Source organism: Myxine glutinosa, chromosome 12 (genome assembly GCF_964187855.1).
Source record: "Myxine glutinosa chromosome 12, kmMyxGlut1.1, whole genome shotgun sequence".
In the NCBI taxonomy this organism is placed as follows: Eukaryota; Metazoa; Chordata; class Myxini; order Myxiniformes; family Myxinidae; genus Myxine; species Myxine glutinosa.
In genome coordinates this window covers 62,885,231-62,902,477 of record NC_136272.1, presented here as the reverse complement: position 1 = coordinate 62,902,477, position 17,247 = coordinate 62,885,231, and the positions used below count along the sequence as shown (strand labels likewise).

General features: G+C 44.7%; 1 protein-coding gene across 4 annotated transcripts in view; it reads left to right on the top strand.

Annotated features, from left to right (window-relative positions):
- CCNK (cyclin K) overlaps nt 1-17,247 on the top strand; it is a 48,862-nt gene that overhangs the window by 15,209 nt on the left and 16,406 nt on the right. For 2 of the 4 annotated variants that reach the window (XM_068131817.2, XM_068131818.2), the window contains 3 exons: nt 6,903-7,008; nt 7,117-7,174; nt 8,423-8,592. In XM_068131817.2, coding sequence (XP_067987918.2) covers nt 6,903-7,008; nt 7,117-7,174; nt 8,423-8,592 — 334 coding nt within the window. Of the gene's footprint in view, nt 1-3,809; nt 4,121-6,902; nt 7,009-7,116; nt 7,175-8,422; nt 8,593-17,247 lie in introns of those variants that run through there. The other 2 variants (XM_068131820.2, XM_068131819.2) reach the window with 2 other exon arrangements.

Here is a 17,247-nt window from a genome sequence, read left to right as displayed (position 1 = left end):
AAATGGTCTATTGACAGATGATGCATATTGGGCTTGCATTTTTTCAGTTAAAAAATAGGGATAACAATGGAATGGATCACCTGGTAAATATAGAAGAGCACCTGGAGTGTAAAATATACTTTTCTTCATTCCCTTCCATTCCAATTAATATGGGGCTTTAAAAATTACGTATGAATGCGATATGAGGCCTTTTGTGCATGTGTTTACGGTGATTTAGTTCGGCTCGCCGGGCACCCTATAACCTGCCATTGCTGCCATGAAATCTTTCATTCAAATCGTATATTAAAATAAAATTTTCAGCATTTAAACGAAATAGTGGAAATTTAGAAATGGCTAACCATAATTGTTCTATTTCTAAATGCAAATTGGACTCAAGAAAATCTAGGAAATATGAGAAATATCCATGGATGAGCGGTGTTCGGTTTTTTAACATTACCTGTTTAAACTATAAGCGGGCAGCGGCAGTGTATATAAAACACACACACATACGTGAATGGGCGCTTCTCCTTTTAACAATATATTCAAAAATTTAATATCTCTCTTGAGGCCCCGTAACCAAACAAACATTATATTTAAAACAGCCCTCACAGCTCCCGTAGCTTCCACTCTCCCTCTCCCCGAATTGAGTAACAGAAATAAAAAATGAGATGTGTGTGTATATAGAGCATCTTAATAGGTCCTTCCATGGCATTATAATTCAAAAAAAAAAAAAAAGATACATTGCAACAAAGCATTTTAAAATTAATACCAATAATATTAACAACAATAATAATACAGTAGTAATGCATTTGTCAATAATAATAATGAACCTATAACCCCCACCCTGGCTCGAGCATATCTGGGTTTGGTGAAAGGTAAGCTAATGCTCCAGCACTACAGCAGGTAGGCATGCTACAAGGCCGTGAAGACCAATGAAAATTTGGACCAACAGCACCACTAGTGTATCAAAAGTCCTTGAAAGGTATGTGGTATTCAGAATTAATTTATTTTATAATAATGAAGTGCTTTACTAACTGAAAATAATCTTCTCAGTAATGGATGTTCAGGTGAAATAAAACATTTCCCCAAATATTACTTTTTTATTTGCATAGTTTTTTTTGTTACAATTTGGACAAAATCACCTGACAAAATGCATATTTTGACATAAATTTAGCAAAATTTTCCAGGGGATCATGCTTCCGGACCACCTACAAAGGAGTGTTTTTTTGTTTTTAAAAAAATTTCTGCAGTTTCACTCTTGGAAGTACCTATTCCAGATACACTGTCCATTTCCTGGTATAAATCGGTCGGGGGGGTTGAGTAATACACGCCCGTTCACTCGGGCCTTGCACCGACCAACGTGATCAAGAGTTTGCAGTACGAGCAGCTGCCCGTTCAGCAAACTGAGAAAGCTCTCCAAGTCTTTCATTGTGCAGAGGCACAGCTCTTTCTCTCAGGTACTTTTCCAAGTATTTTCCACTTATTTTATAGCTTTGTGAGCCATTCCAGGTAACAATCCCTTTCCCGGACACATAATGTGCTTCCTTTCGAACACTTTGGAATATGCCCCAAACATGCTGGTTTCCTTAGGTTTGTGCATGAGCACCGAGCATATTGTGGCGGATTACACCATTTCAAAAGTCGTGTATGCCCAATACAGCAGAGCACGACAGTGTTATGGGAGTGTACACTTTAATAATTGCAGAATCTCCGATTACTATTGAACGCTCTTAATTTTAATGAAGATTTGGTTCGCAATTCTGTGTTTTGTTACGCTCAATTGATCATATACTTCAGGTTTGAGAAAGGTACAGTCACGTGAAAAAGTAAGTACACCCCATGTAAAGATTTGACTTTTTCAACATATTTCAACATACAGCTATTTGATCTTCATTTCAACAATATTGATAGATAAAGGTGATGTAATATAACAAATATCATGAAACATTTACATTTTGTAGTCCATTGTATAATTTAAATAAACATAAATGCAAATTTCGCTTCCATTGTATAATTTAAAGAAACATAAATGCAAATTTCGCATGTGGAAAAAGTAAGTACACCCCATGTAAAGATTAGACTTTTCCACATATTTCAACATACAGCTATTTGATCTTCATTTCAACAATATTGATAGATAAAGGTGATATAACATAGCAAATATCATGAAACATTTACATTTTGTAGTCCATTGTATAATTTAAATAAACATAAATGCAAATTTCGCTTCCATTGTATAATTTAAATAAACATAAATGCAAATTTTGCATGTGGAAAAAGTAAGTACACCCCTACATTTATCACTACTTCAAATACCTAAAATTAGAATCAGGTGCACCAGCTCAGGTGCAAATGATTAGAACATCGTTCGAGAGGATCTTGGAGGAACCTGTCTTATTTAAACCTCAGACATTTAGTTTGGTTTGCTCTTTGTTGTTGAAGTGTGTGGCGTCACCATGCCTAGATCAAAAGAGCTCTCTGGGGCCTTCAGAAAGAAGGTTATAGATGCCTACGTGTCTGGGAAGGGATTTAAAAAGATCTCCAAACAATTTGAAATCAATCATTCGACTGTCGGGAAGATCATCTACAAGTGGAGAAGATTCCAAACAACTGCCAACTTGTTCAGGCCAGGCCACCCCAGCAAGTTCAGCCCGAGAGCAGACCGCAAGATGCTGAACGAAGTCTAAGAACCCCAGAATGTAATCACGGGACCTACAGGTAGCTCTTGCTACTGTTGATGTCAAAGTGCACGAGTCTACCATTAGAAAGAGGCTGCACAAATTTGATCTACATGGGAGGTGTGCCAGGAGGAAACCTTTGCTGTCCAGAAAGAACATCAGGGCAAGAATAAAGTTTGCCAATGAATACCTCGGCAAAGACCAGCACTTCTGGAACTGTGTGCTCTGGACAGATGAGTCAAAGGTAGAGCTATTTGACCACAGTACCAGAAGACATGTTTGGCGAAAACCAAAGACAGCATTTGACCACAAGAACCTGATACCAACTGTAAAGCATGGTGGTGGAAATGTTATGATTTGGGGCAACTTTGCTGCATCAGGGCCTGGGCAGCTCACCATCATAGAATCCACTATGAATTCTTCATTGTACCAGAGGGTGCTTGAGGATAATGTGAGGCCATCTGTCGGAAAGTTGAAGCTCAACCGAAGGTGGACCTTGCAACATGACAATAACCCTAAACATACCAGTAAATCCACCAAGGAATGGCTGAAAAGAAAGAAATGGAGTGTTCTGGAATGGCCAAGTCAAAGCCCGGATCTAAATCCCATCGAGATGTTGTGGGGGGATTTGAAACGAGCTGTGCATGCAAGAAACCCCTCAAACAACGCGCAGCTGAAGGAATTCTACATGGAGAAGTGGGTAAATATTTCTTCCAGTCGATGTCAGAGACTGGTAGACAGTTATAAGAATCGCCTACTTGAGGTTGTTTCTGCCAAAGGGGGCAATACCACCGATTGGAGCCAGGTGTGTACTTACTTTTTCCACATGCGAAATTTGCATTTATGTTTATTTAAATTAAACAATGGACTACAAAATGTAAATGTTTCATGATATTTGTTATATTATATCACCTTTATCTATCAATATTGTTGAAATGAAGATCAAATAGCTGTATGTTGAAATATGTTGAAAAAGTCAAAACTTTACATGGGGTGTACTTACTTTTTCACGTGACTGTATATGGTTGGTTAACAGGAAGGGTTGTGGGAGGGTTGGCGAGGATCACAAGAGGGATGAATAATTACCGGTAGTTTATTGCCATCTTGAAGGTCTGAAGGAAATGGTGACTGTACTGACTCTGGTGGGGAAAAAAGAGGAACAAAGTAGTGGAGATGAACCGTAATCCTGTATTTTGGAGAGATCACAAGGACATGGTTATTTGAAGAATGCATGCAACTTTGAGGCTAACCCCTGCTCTAGCAGGGAAAATGGCCTGCAAATGCCTGTTGTTGTTGTTGTTGTTGTTGTTTTGTTGTTGTTGTTGTATGCAACTTTGAGGAGCAGGGGCCTGAAAGAGAAGGGGGAGCAACACCAGAAGAAAGATGGTAGAAAAGAGAGGCTACCAACCCATCACCTCCTGGTTTTTGTGAGATGCAAGCGTGGCACATGGAGAGTGAGAAATGTACAGTGTAAATGTATAAGAAATGTACAGTTCTTCATGCAGAGTGTAACCGCGCCGCCAGAACGGGGTTAAGGTTGATCATACCGGAGGATACAGTAGACAGGGAGAAGAAAAGTTTTATTCCATGGAGATTCAGCTTGAGGATATTGAAAAAAATAAGATATACGTAATTAAGTTGCAACTGAGCATGGGAGATAGTTGTTTTTTTCTGCTGCTGATTTTTTTGGAGTGAAGAAGAGTGAAGGATCTGCGGAGTATGTTGAGAGAGAGGAAGACAAATGATGAATTGCGAAAGATGATGGGAATAGAACCTGTGATGGATGCTGTGAAGCGGAACAGGTTGAGATGGTTTGGTCATGTGTTGAGGAAGGATGAAATTGACTGGTTGAGAAGAGTGATGGAAATGAATGTAGAAGGAAGTATATGAAGTAGAGGACGGGGACGACCGAGGAAGACTTGGCTAAAGGTGGTGGAAGAATAAATACGGGCAAGGAGGTTAACAAGGGGAGATGCAGAAAATAGGGCAAAATGGAGAAGATTGTCATGGGACCCGCTCGGCTAACCCCTGCTCTAGCAGGGAAAATGGCCTTAAAATGCCGTTGTTGTTGTTGTTGTTGTTGAAGAGGAGTTATATTGTTTGTACTTTTTGGGGTATATAAAAAACCACCTTTAGAGGCCATTTTTCCCCGCAAGCGGGGGTTGGCCTTTTTCGGGAACCGTGGTTGTTGTTTTTTTGGTCCCCTTTTTGAAGCAATGTTTTACGGCCGGATGCCCTTCCTGACGCCAACCCTTTTTGCCGCCTTCAATGAAAACAGGGAATTACCAGTGAACTGGTACTCAATTAGCCGACCTCGGAAGGATGGCAGGCTGAGTCAACCCCCCTGGCGTTAATTCAGCGATCGACCGGGATTCGAACCCAGGATCCTAGGATCCTAAGCCGGCACCCTAGCCGCTAGCCCAACACCAGGGGTGAGGAAGGAAAAAGGATTGAGCTGAGGTATCAGAAGTAACAAAACTTGGGATAAAAGGAGTGAAAACGTGGAATGTGGGATTTTAAAAAACGGAGGCAGAAGCACAACCTCTCTCTCAACAGGAGGGCAGACTTTGCCAGGGCCACAAACGCGACGATTTAACACAACAAGATACAATTTGGGACAGACAATTTGATAGGAAACTACAACGGCACTCTGTAGAGAGCATACCTCCACCTGGTTGGCCATATAACTCAATGGTGAAGAATCACTTTAAATATTCTCCTCGCTGGATCCGGATCTGGATCTTCACCAAAATTGAATCGATTCTTCCTTGTCACACACACAACATGTCCACCATGTTTCGGCTAAATCCGTCCATAACTTTTTCAGATATCCTGCTATGTATAGTTTTTGGCCCTATGTCCCAATGGTGAAGAATCACTTTAAAAATTCTACTGGCCGGATCCGAATCCGGATCTTCACGGTAGGGATGTGGCACTCGCATTGATGCTCGCCGAGACTGCAAAACACCAGGATGGCAGTTTATGCCTGGGCCGAAATTCAAACGCAGGCGAAACTGCTCAAAGGTGATTGTGCATACCTCGAGGGTACCCTGGCAGCCCTACTCTGTAAAAAAAAAAAAAAGTAGAAAGAACTTGCGTTCCTATGTAGATTAATCGAATAGCACATTGATTGAGGTATGCTAATAATCGACACCAGCCTTCACGAGCAAGACGGGTTCTTCATTCTGTTCCTGGGTAGTAAAGCTTGTGGGTTGTGGTTTGTGACATGGACACTTAGCACATTCCACATCCCTTTCCCCCCCCCCCCCCCTCCCCCCCCGATTGATTGTTTCCTTTGTACACTTTGCAAGTACAGTAAGTGCATCATTCCTTTTTTTGCCCCCGTAGCCTATCATGCTCCATAACCAACATAAAGCATTTTGTTTTGGGGTTGTCATCCATCCGTGTGTTTATCGGCTTTTTGTTACCATGATAACTTGTGAAGCACTGACGGGATTCCAACCAAACGTCGCACAAGTATGGATTGTTGTACAAAGATGAACCAATTCGATTTTCGGTTCAAACGGTTGATGGTCTAAGCCGTAAGCTCATGCACCCGTTAATTAAAAATCTTTGTTACTGCAATAACTTGTGAACCATTGAAGAGACCTTTCAACCAAACTTAGCACAAGTATCGAAAATGGATGATCTTATTACATTTTAGGTTCAAAAGGTGAAATGGCATGTGATCTTTAATATATAATAATTTTGGTACCCAAACAAATTGTGAGCTCCACTGAAGGAATTTCAACCAAACATGGCCCAATTATAGACTGCAATACAAAGACGAAATGATTAAATTTTGGGTTCATGGGTCAAAGGTCATGTGCCCTTTGAAAATCATTTTTCAGGCCATAATTTGAGTTGGATGCATCTGTTATGGCCTCCGCTCTACTCTTCTCCCTTTTCTCTCTTCCGCTCTCCCTCGTGTGACCTTTAATTGAGATCAAACACAACAGTTGGTTGACATCTAACGCTGAGGTAGTGAGGTATATCCATCGACGCATTCGCATCAAATTCTATTTTGTAGATAATTTAATAATATTCGTGCAAAATGTTTGTTTGTTTTTAATCCAAATATTCTCAGGCAATGCAGTCTTTTTGGTGTGATGACATCGGCCTACCTTGAGTCAAAACATACACTGTTTGCATATGAAAAATGAAGCAAACGTTTCTTCAATGCTCTCCTTATGACTTGTAGTGATCTTTTTGGGACATGATTGCTTTCACTGCTACTGTTGCCAGGAGGAAGTGATGGTGTTGGAAAGAATTCTCCTTCAAACAATCAAGTTTGACTTGCAGTTGGAACATCCATACCAGTTCCTCCTGAAGTATGCAAAGCAACTCAAAGGTATTACAAGTGCATATCCTGAGAGTTCAGGTTGAATGAGCTTTTCCCTGGGTGGTCACCCAGCCTTTGTTTTACGTGACCCCAAGTTTCTGCTCATTTCTCATACAGGTGATAAGAACAAGCTGCAGAGATTGGTGCAGATGGCTTGGACATTTGTTAATGACAGGTAATATTATTATTTTTTGGTCCACAGTGAATTTAAGAATAGGATAATGTGGACGTTCTCAGGAGATCCAGCACGGACTTTCCATCATTACACAGCATGGTACATCTATCCCCATATTACAAAGAGCCACCTCAAAAATATAAACTTGCTATTAAATTTTTCCCAATGAATAATGGTCATTGTTTGTGTTATTTTGACTTGATGCCATTAACCAAGTACCTCTGCAGTGTTTTGTTTCACAAAATGTCTTCTTTTACATCGACTAAAACAATGAATGGGATTGAAATTATTTGCGCAAATGTGATATAAATAAAAATTAATTATTTCAAATCCTTTTCACCCCTCAGCCCAAATTGGGCTAAGGGGTATTGTCGTCCGGGCGTCCGTCAACTTTTGGTTTTCCGTCAATTTCAAGGAGAACGGCTTGTCCGATTAAATCCATTTTTGCAGTGTGTGTTGGGGTTGAGTAGAGGAAGGTTCCTTTCGAAAATGGGCGCTGCGATTTTCAATATGGCCGCCACAGCAGCCATCCGGGCGTCCGTCAACTTTTGGTTTCCGTCAATTTCGAGAAGAATGGCTTGTCCGATTAAATTCATTTTTGCAGTGTGTGTTGGGGTTGGGTAGAAGAAGGTTCCTTTCGAAAATGGGCACGCTGCGATTTTCAATATGGCCGCCACGGTAGCCATCTTGAAATTGGTTTCCATCAATTTCGAGCAGAATGGCTTGTCCGATTAAATTCATTTTTGCAGTGTGTGTTGGGGTTGGGTAGAGGAAGGTTCCTTTCGAAAATGGGCGCGCTGTGATTTTCAATATGGCCGCCACGGTAGCCATCTTGAAATTGGTTTCCGTCAATTTTGAGCAGAACGGCTTGTCCGATTAAATCAATGCTTGCAGTGTGTGTTTGGGTTGAGTAGAGAAAGGTTCATGGGCGCACTGTGATTTTCAATATGGCCGCCGCGGTAGCCATCTTGAAATTGGTTTCCATCAATTTCGAGCAGAATGGCTTGTCCGATTAAATCCATTTTTGCAGTGTGTGTTGGGGTTCAGTAGAGGAAGGTTCCTTTCGAAAAGGGGCATGCTGCGATTTTCAATATGGCCGCCACGGCAGCCATCTTGAAATTGGTTTCCACCAAGCATTGGCTGAGGGGTTACGCCCGCCTTGCGGTGCTATTTTTAATGTTGACATTCTTAATTGGTCATAGCTGATTAGTACCAACCTGGATGTCCTTCCTCCTGTCTGTCCCTCAGCCTATGCACAACATTGTGCCTGCAGTGGGAGCCAGAGATCATCGGTGTGGCTGTGATGTACTTGGCTGGACGGCTTTGCAAGTTTGAGATCCAGGAGTGGACGTTGCGCCCAAACCATCGCCGTTGGTGGGAGCAGTTTGTGCAGGATGTCCCTGTTGAACTTCTTGAGGGTGAGCTGGCAGTGTGTGTTGGGCACGCTGCGATTGTCTGCGATATAACCCATACCATGCAGACCTTCGATCATGCAGCAGCTTCCTGTCTGGTCTTCCTTGTGTATTTATTGTGTAGGCTGCCTTTTGTCACTGAGACAGACAAATGGACGTGGTCTGAGGCGGGCCGAGACGGACACGGTCTGAGACGGGCCGAGGCGGGGAGGATGGACAAAAGAGATTCGGATAGCATACTGACATTGGTCCAATGTCCCAACCGACCGTTCGTTCAAACCTTTGTCAGTGTTAGATTAATGTCAGTGAGGAGGTGGGGGGTGGGGGGGAGAGGAGAGGAGAGTGGGGTGGAGTGGAACAACGTTGTATTTATTTTAAAGTTAGCTTTTGAATGTTGTTTGACACATAGTTTTTATGCTTCTACAACCGAAGGTGATGTTTTAAGGATGTACCTCCACCAGTGCAGCAGAATTTTTGTTACTGCAATAACTAGTGATATACTGAACCTTTGCAAAAGTATGAACTGTAATACAAGGATTAACTTATTCAATTTTGAGGTAATTGGGTCAAAGATAACGTGCCCTTTGAAAATCATTTTGCAGATCATAACTCGAGTTTTAAGCATCTAATGTTTTCTCTCTTCTACGTATCTCTCTCTCTCTCTCTTTCTCTCTTTCTCTCTTTCTCTCTCTCTCTCTCTCTCTCTCTCTCTCTCTCTCTCTCTCTCTCTCTCTCTCTCTCTCTCTCTCTCTCTCTCTCTCTATCTCTCTCTCTGGCGCCACCTATCGGCTGTCGGTGCGTTGGGTGTAGCGTCATGGCGGCTGTGAGCAACTGCTCGGTGTTTTGGTGAGTCCGTTGTGAGTTTTCCCCCCTCTCCTGCTCTCCCCTGCCCCCCCCCCTCCCTCTCCTTTTCCATCCTGTGTGCTTCGGCATCGTGTTTTCATCCGTTCTGCACCCTTGTCTTCGAGAGAGAGAGGATTGAGAGCGAGCCCATTTTGGGTGCGGCCTACTGGCTTTGACGACGCTTTGTAAGCCTTTTTTGTGCTTATAATGCACGTTTATTATTTACTTTAGTTCGATTATTTAGGTTTGATACCTTCTTGTCCGGTTCGGACAAGGGGGGGGGGGGGGGGGGGGATTTCGCTGGTATGGCGAATACACGCTCTCGTTACGAGGCGTTCGAAAATTTAACGCGTAAGCATGCATTCGCATGTGTTCCGCCCGAAGGCGCTCCTACTGAGGACATTATCCTTGCCGTGGGATCCATCATAGGAGACGGTAATGTTCGTGCGGCGTCACGAATGAACCAGAAATTTGTTGTCTTCGTGTCAGAAGAAAAACTCGTTCATGACGTCGTTAGTACCGGTCTAACCATAAAAGGGGGTCATTATATTACGGTATCCCCTATGGATACGCCAGCTACCAAGATAACAATATCCAACGTTCCACCGTTTGTGCCAGGCGAGAAACTCCTATCCGTTCTGTCTCGTTATGGAAAAATTGTTTCCCGAATCTCAATGATTCCGCTCGGGTGTCGCAGCGATCGTGTTAAACACGTAATGAGCTTTAGGAGGCAGGTGTACATGATTCTCCCGGATCGCGGAGCCGATACAGGTTTAAATATATCCTTTAAAGTATCGTTGGATGATCGGGAATACCACATGTATGCTTCCTCAGCCTCCTTAACTTGCTTTAATTGTGGAGAATTCGGACACGTTAAAAGATTCTGTCCTAGGGCCGCTTGTCCGAAGTGTGGTGAACCGGGACATAACGAAAGGGTTTGTAAAAAGGCCAATCCCTCCACCGCGCCTTGTGACACCCCGACCATGCTCGCTGACACCCGGACCGTATCTCCTGTTACCCCTACCGTACCTTCCGTCACCCGGACCGTATCTCCTGTCACCCCTACCGTACCTTCCGTCACCCGGACCATACCCTCTGACACCCCGACCGCACCTTCGGACGCCCCGACCGTACCTTCTGACGCCCCGACCGTACCTTCTGACACCCCGACCGTACTTTCTGACACCCCGACCGTACTCTTTGACCCCCCGACCGTACCCTCTGACACCCAGACCGTACCTTCTGACACCCCGACCGTACCTTCTGACACCCCGACCGTACCTTCTGACACCCCGACCGTACCTTCTGACACCCCGACCGTACCTTCTGACACCCCGACCGTACCTTCTGACACCCCGACTGAGTCGTCTGTCACACCGGTGCTTTTCGATTCCAATGTGATGACACCCACCGATGCGACTGACACAACTAGCATTGCCCCCTTTCCTGAACCCATGAACGAAGAATCCATAGTGTTTGCTAAAAAGCGAAGAGCACCAGCGCCAAGCAGTTTCGCTGGTGCTGCAAAGAAGGCGGTCATGGGCGGCACCATTTCCGGTGCACATGTGTCCGAGTGCCCCTCTGACATTCCCTCACTAACTGAGAACATGAATACCGTTGCCAATGACACCAGTGAGTCTCATTATGTAAATGAGCCAAAAAATAAAATTTGTACCTCTCACCTGGAAGTTTCCGAGTGCGAAACCTCCAGTGAAAGTATTACCATTTCCGAGCTGGGAAATGTTTTTCCGCTTGTCCCCCCTTTAAATACCGAGCAGACTAAGGATTCAATAAACGTTCCCACTGTACAAACGGGGCCGGCAAATCTGAGTTTGCCGGGACCTCAAACCCAAGCTCCGACCCCAGATACAAATATCCACCAAAGTGTTAACGAGTGCTCTCGGGAACACCTTGGGAAACTTGTGAAGGTGCCTCCAGACAAGACCGCGGGGGCAGCGGGTAATACCCCAGATCCTGACGACATGTTATCTGACGTGTCTGAGTCCGAAGATGACATTGAGGCAACCGCGCTGTCACAAGCGATGACAGGTCACTCGCAGGTATCCCCTCAACTCATTCTTACCTTCCTTAACGAAACGTATCGTCACCGCAACATTGTCATTAAAGACTATTTCCCTGACTTGGCTGCATTCATGTGCACCGCAAAGTCAATAATCAAAGCGCGTGAGGATTTTGACCTGACGAAATCTCAATTCCACAGGTTAAGAAAGTTCGTTACCCGAGCAGGTGCAGAGTGTTCCCAAGCACAGGGCGATTTCATTACCACGGAATGAAAAACATTTCCTTTGCGACCTTAAACATGAATGGTGGGGGTGCAAGTCACCTCCGTCAGGCCCAAGTCAAAAACTTGTTTGACCGTAAAAAGGCAAATGTTCTTTTACTACAAGAGACCCACATCACACCTAACGTGGAACATGACTGGTGCCAAACTTTCAAAGGGCAATGCTATTTTAGCAATCTGTCAGCCTCATCTGCTGGGGTTGGGTTTTTTCTAAAGCCAGGTCTAGCTTTTGAGTCTTGTCATTTTCAGGAAGTCATAAAAGGCCGGCTTATTTCCCTTCAGCTTGCACATCAAAACTTCCGCTGTACCATTTTCAATGTGTACGCACCTAGTGAGAGCAGGGACCGAAAGGCTTTCTTCACCTCCATGGTAAACCACCTGAAATCAGTTGATCTCGACCAATGTGTGTGCATTGGTGGTGACTTTAATTGCACCTTTGACCCTTCGAAGGATAGAAACTCGGCAGAACCCCACCCCGAGTCCCATGCGGACCTATCCCGTTTCTTTAAGACGGCCGGTCTACTGGATGTTTGGCGATTGCATCACCCCAACATAATCCAGTTTACCTGGTGTCGATGTGCCAATGGCCGGGTGTCTTCGGCAAGACTCGACCGCTGGTACATTAATGTACCCTTTAGGAACGTCGCGGCCTCTTCAGGTTGTTTTCCGTCATTGTTTTCAGACCACCATATGGTAACCTTAGACCTTTCTTTTCCTCGACCCACATGCAGAAATAGTTACTGGAAGTTTAACGTTAAACTTTTAGAAGATAGTTTATTTACAGACTCCTTTCGTGATTTCTGGGCTGACATGAGTACTAAAAAATCATCTTTCTCCTCAATTAGTCTCTGGTGGGATTCGAGTATTTTGTCAACAATTTAATTCGCACTGTACCAATGTAAAACATATCACGATGGCTTGCTTGGAAGCAGACATCTTAAGGTTAGAGAGCAAGTTGGCCAATGAGAGCAACCCAGTGAACTATCGGCTGCTACTCGAGAAGAAGGCCCAATTAAGGGATTTGATCCATGAAAAAGCAGCGGGCACACTAGTTCGGCTAAGAATACAAAATATAAAGGTTTCAGATACCCCAACTAAGGCTTTCTTTCACCTAGAAACTGTAGAGAAACCAGCACGACTTATATCTTCGGTTTTGGACCCAGGGGGGAACATCCTAACAAATCCGAGTGATATAAGATTAAATGTAATCGATTTCTTTTCTGAACTTTTCAAGGCCAAAACAGTTTCTCACGAAATGATGAATGTTTTGACCTCTCATCTTCCTTCCGTGGCTGAGGCCCAACGTCTGGAACTGGATGCTCCAATTACCCTTCCAGAGCTAACCGGTGCACTCGCTGAGATGGAGTCGGGAAAAGCCCCTGGCATCGATGGCCTACCGGCCGAATTTCTTTCGGCATTCTGGGACATTTTGGGCCCAGAGCTGCTCAATGTTCTGGATGCATCTCTTTTATCCAGAGAATTACCGCTCAGTTTTAGAAGAGCAGTACTCTGCCTGCTACCCAAGACTGGCGATCTCCGACACCTGTCAAACTGGCGTCCGATCTCTTTGTTGTGCACGGATTACAAACTGTTTTCCAAGGTCCTTGCGAACCGGTTGAAGACAGTTATTGGGGACCTGGTGTCACCTGATGAAAGTTGCGGCATCCCTGGCAGATCCATCTATGACAACATATTCCTAGTCAGAGATTTGTTAACTGGTAAATGTGTCAAAGAGGATTTTGGATTGGTGTTTCTTGACCTCGCAAAGGCCTTTGATAGCATTGATCATGAGTTTTTGTGTCATGTGTTACAAGCTTGCGGGCTTGGCACTAATTTTAGAGCCTACATAGCTTTGTTATATGCAAACATCTCCAGCTTGATCAAAGTTAACAACGAATTTTGCCCACCCATAAAGGTTCAGAGAGGGGTAAGGCAAGGTTGTCCACTTTCAGGTCTATTATTTGCCCTCGCTTTGGAGCCCCTCTTAATCGCCCTCAGAAAGGATATCCCTGGACTTGTCCTTTCTCCAGGACACCCACCTTTGACCCTGTCAGCTTATGCCGACGACCTTTGTGTCATTATAAAAAGAAAATGCGACAGTGACGCCATGGCAAAGTGTTTGTCGGACTTCAACCTTGCCTCATCATTAAGGTGTAATTGGGGGAAAAGCAAGGCTCTGTGGATCCCCTTTCCAAAAAATGACTTACCTATGCCACCGTTATTACCACCACCTCCCCTTCCTGCAGAGCTAGTGTGGGCAAACGATGGCATCAAGTATTTGGGCGTCTTCCTCGGTCCTCCTCAGTATGCCCAGAACAATTGGGACAGGATCATTGACCAGGTAGATGGGCGTTTGAGCCGATGGAAAAGAGCTCTACCCCACCTTTCCTATAAGGGTCGCGCGCTAGTTGTCAACAACCTCGTCACTACCCTTTTGTGGCACCGGTTCATCTGCCTGCAACCACCGGAGGTTTTGCTCCAAGCTATCCAGAGGAAACTGGTGGATTTTTTTTGGGGAGGCTACCACTGGCTTCGACCCAGCGCCATATGTTGTCCCTTGGCCGAGGGTGGTCATGGCCTAGTCGATGTGAAATGCCGCCTGTTGGCCTTCCGGCTCCGCTCCATCCAACGCTTGCTTTATGCAGAACACCTACCAGGAAAGCCCTTAGCCTACTCCATTCTTCAACGAGCTGGGAGGCTCGGATACGGACAGGAACTTTTCCTGACCAACCTTCAACACGTCGATACATCTCTGCTCCCAGTCTTTTATCAGAGCCTCTTGAATGCCTGGCAGGGCGTTTCGATAAGTCGCCAAACAGACTCGTATGGCACTAACATGTATGCACACGAGCCTTTATTTTTCAACCCACTTTTCCCCGATATCCCGAGGAGTCGCGACTTCTGCCAGCATTTTATAGTGGCCAACATCCTGAAAGTGTGTCACCTCCGACACGATTCTGGACAGGGATGGAAGCCTGCGAACGAGCTGGCGGACCTAACAGGTGTTCGGTCCAGGAGGCAAATCGGGAACATACTAAGAGCGGTGATCCGAAGGGGCCACCAGCTAGGCCTACATTGGACACAGGACGCAGAGGTTGAGCCCACAGTCCCAAAATTTAGTGTCGCTTTTACCCCAAACGAGCTGCCCCCCATGAGCGCAGGGTCACCCCCCATGTTATGAGCAGCAAGAGTATTTATAGGTCTTGTGTGAAACTTCTTCTTGGGGACCCACCTCTAGCTGGGGTTACCCGGTGGAAAGGACTCTTGCCTCCCGGTCCCCCCTCTGAGCCTTTATGGGATACAATGTATGCTGGACTTATTTCTAAAAGAACAGGTGACCTTCAGTGGCGTTTGGCCCACTGGATTGTTCCTTCCAATGCTGTCATTCGTTTTTTTTCCCCCATTTCCGGCTGTTGCCCCTTTTGTCCGGTGAGGGAAGATTTGTTTCATGCTTTCATTAATTGTGAAAGACTTTCTCCTTTGTTTCATTGGTTAAATTTTATTTCCCATAGATTGCAGGTTACCTTTTCTTTGAAAGCTTACATCTTTGGCTTTCCTCCCAAAAAGGGAACCACATCTATTGTATTCGGGTTCCTAACCGCTACTGCTAAACTGGCCGTATACCTGTCGCGGAAGGCGAAGCTGGGCGGCAGACCCATGCAGGAATGCAGTATTATGGTGTTTTTTAGTTCATTGGTGTCAGCAAGGCTCAAGCTTGAATTTGGCTGTGTCCAAACGGCAAACGACCTTGCAAATTTTGTTGCGACCTGGTGTGTTGGAGGGATTTGTGAGGTCCAAGAAAACAAATTGTTAATTTCTGTATAATACAGTGCGGGTGTTTCTTATCGTGCGTTGTTTTTTTTCTTCTGGTATTTGCACCTTTTCTGTTGCTTGGTTTGCAGTGCACCGATTGTTTTTTCCTTCCGGGATTGCTATGATTTTACTGATTGTCCTGATTGAATTGCTTTTGGTGGCACTCTTGTTTTATACTTTTATAATAAAAAGAGCTTAAAAGTCAAAGTCTCTCTCTCTCTCTCCCCCCCCTCTCTCGCCCTCTCGCCCCCTGCTGGTCGTTGGTGCACTGTGTGTACTGTCATGGCGGCTTCCCACTTCGTGTCGTGAGTGCTCTGTCTTGGTTGTTTTTCATACTCTTCCCCCCCCCCCCCCAATTTTACTCCTTAGTGTCCTTGTTTGTTTGTAAAGCTTCCCTGTGTCTCCCTTCTATGTTGAGGAGAGAGAGAGAGAGAGAGAGAGAGAGAGAGAGAGAGAGAGAGAGAGAGAGCCATAGAGCACGAGAGCCATAGAGCACACTTATCGTGTAGGTTAAGGGTAATCGTCGTTTTTGGGCGGTTCCCTGTTCTTTTTTTTCCCAACTTATTTTTTCACTTTAAACCTGTTTTATTTTAAACCTTTTTTTCTCGCTTACAATTCCTTAGTTTGTTTTGTTAACGCTCCCTTTCCCTAAGCTGGGAAAGTCGGAGTGCATTACCAACTTCCTCTTCCCGAGCTGGGAGGACGAGGTCGAGCCCCGTGTGTTCAAACATGGCGGCTGCTCACTCGCAGCGATATGCAGCGTTTGAGCAATTTTCACGTGAGCATGGGATTGCGTGTTCTCCACCGGAGGGTGTTTCTGTGGAAGCGATTGTTCTCGCAATCGGGAACAAGATCGGGTTTGATAAGGTACGTGCGGCGTCGCGTATGAATAAACGAGTTATCGTGTTTGTGTCCGATGTAGAGCACGTTGCTCTCATCGTACAACAAGGTTTGTCCCTCGACTCTGGACACGTTGTTATGGATTATCCCTTGGATACTCCTGCTCATAAAGTTGTTGTTTCGAATGTCCCAACATTCCTGGATAGCGATGCAATCCTTGCAGCGCTGCAGCGATATGGTCACTGTGCGTCCCCATTAATAATGCTCCCTCTGGGCTGTAAGGATGAACGTGTCAGTCACGTGATGAGTTTCCGTAGACAGGTATTTATGGTTCTCAACAACAACAACAACAACAACATGCATTTTAAGGCCTTTTTCCCTGCTAGAGCGGGTGTTAGCCTTGCGGTCCCCATGACGATCTTCTCCATTTTGCCCTATTTTCTGCATCCGTCCTTGTTAACCCCCTTGCCCACATTTCTTCTTCCACCATCTTTAGCCAAGTCTCAAAAATGAATGGTATGGTTCTCAAAAAGGAATATTCCTCTTTGAATGTTGTCCACCGACACCCGAAAGTGCTTTGTTTGTGGTGCAGTGGGACACATGAAACGGTTTTGCCACCTTCAGAAGGAACAGCCTAACATGGTCAAAACGGGTAACAATGACTCTCAGATTAATGTGAACGTTTCCTGCTCGACAAATGTGCAGGATAAACCAGACACGTGGACAAGTGGACACGCCCCCTCCCGTTGAACCAATGGACAGCACAAATGAGGGGTTTGTTACCGTTTCAAAAGTTAAAAAACGTAAATCGGCTGTAAGAAGTGCGTTACCTTCTGGGAAAAGGCAAATCAGTGAAAACTCCA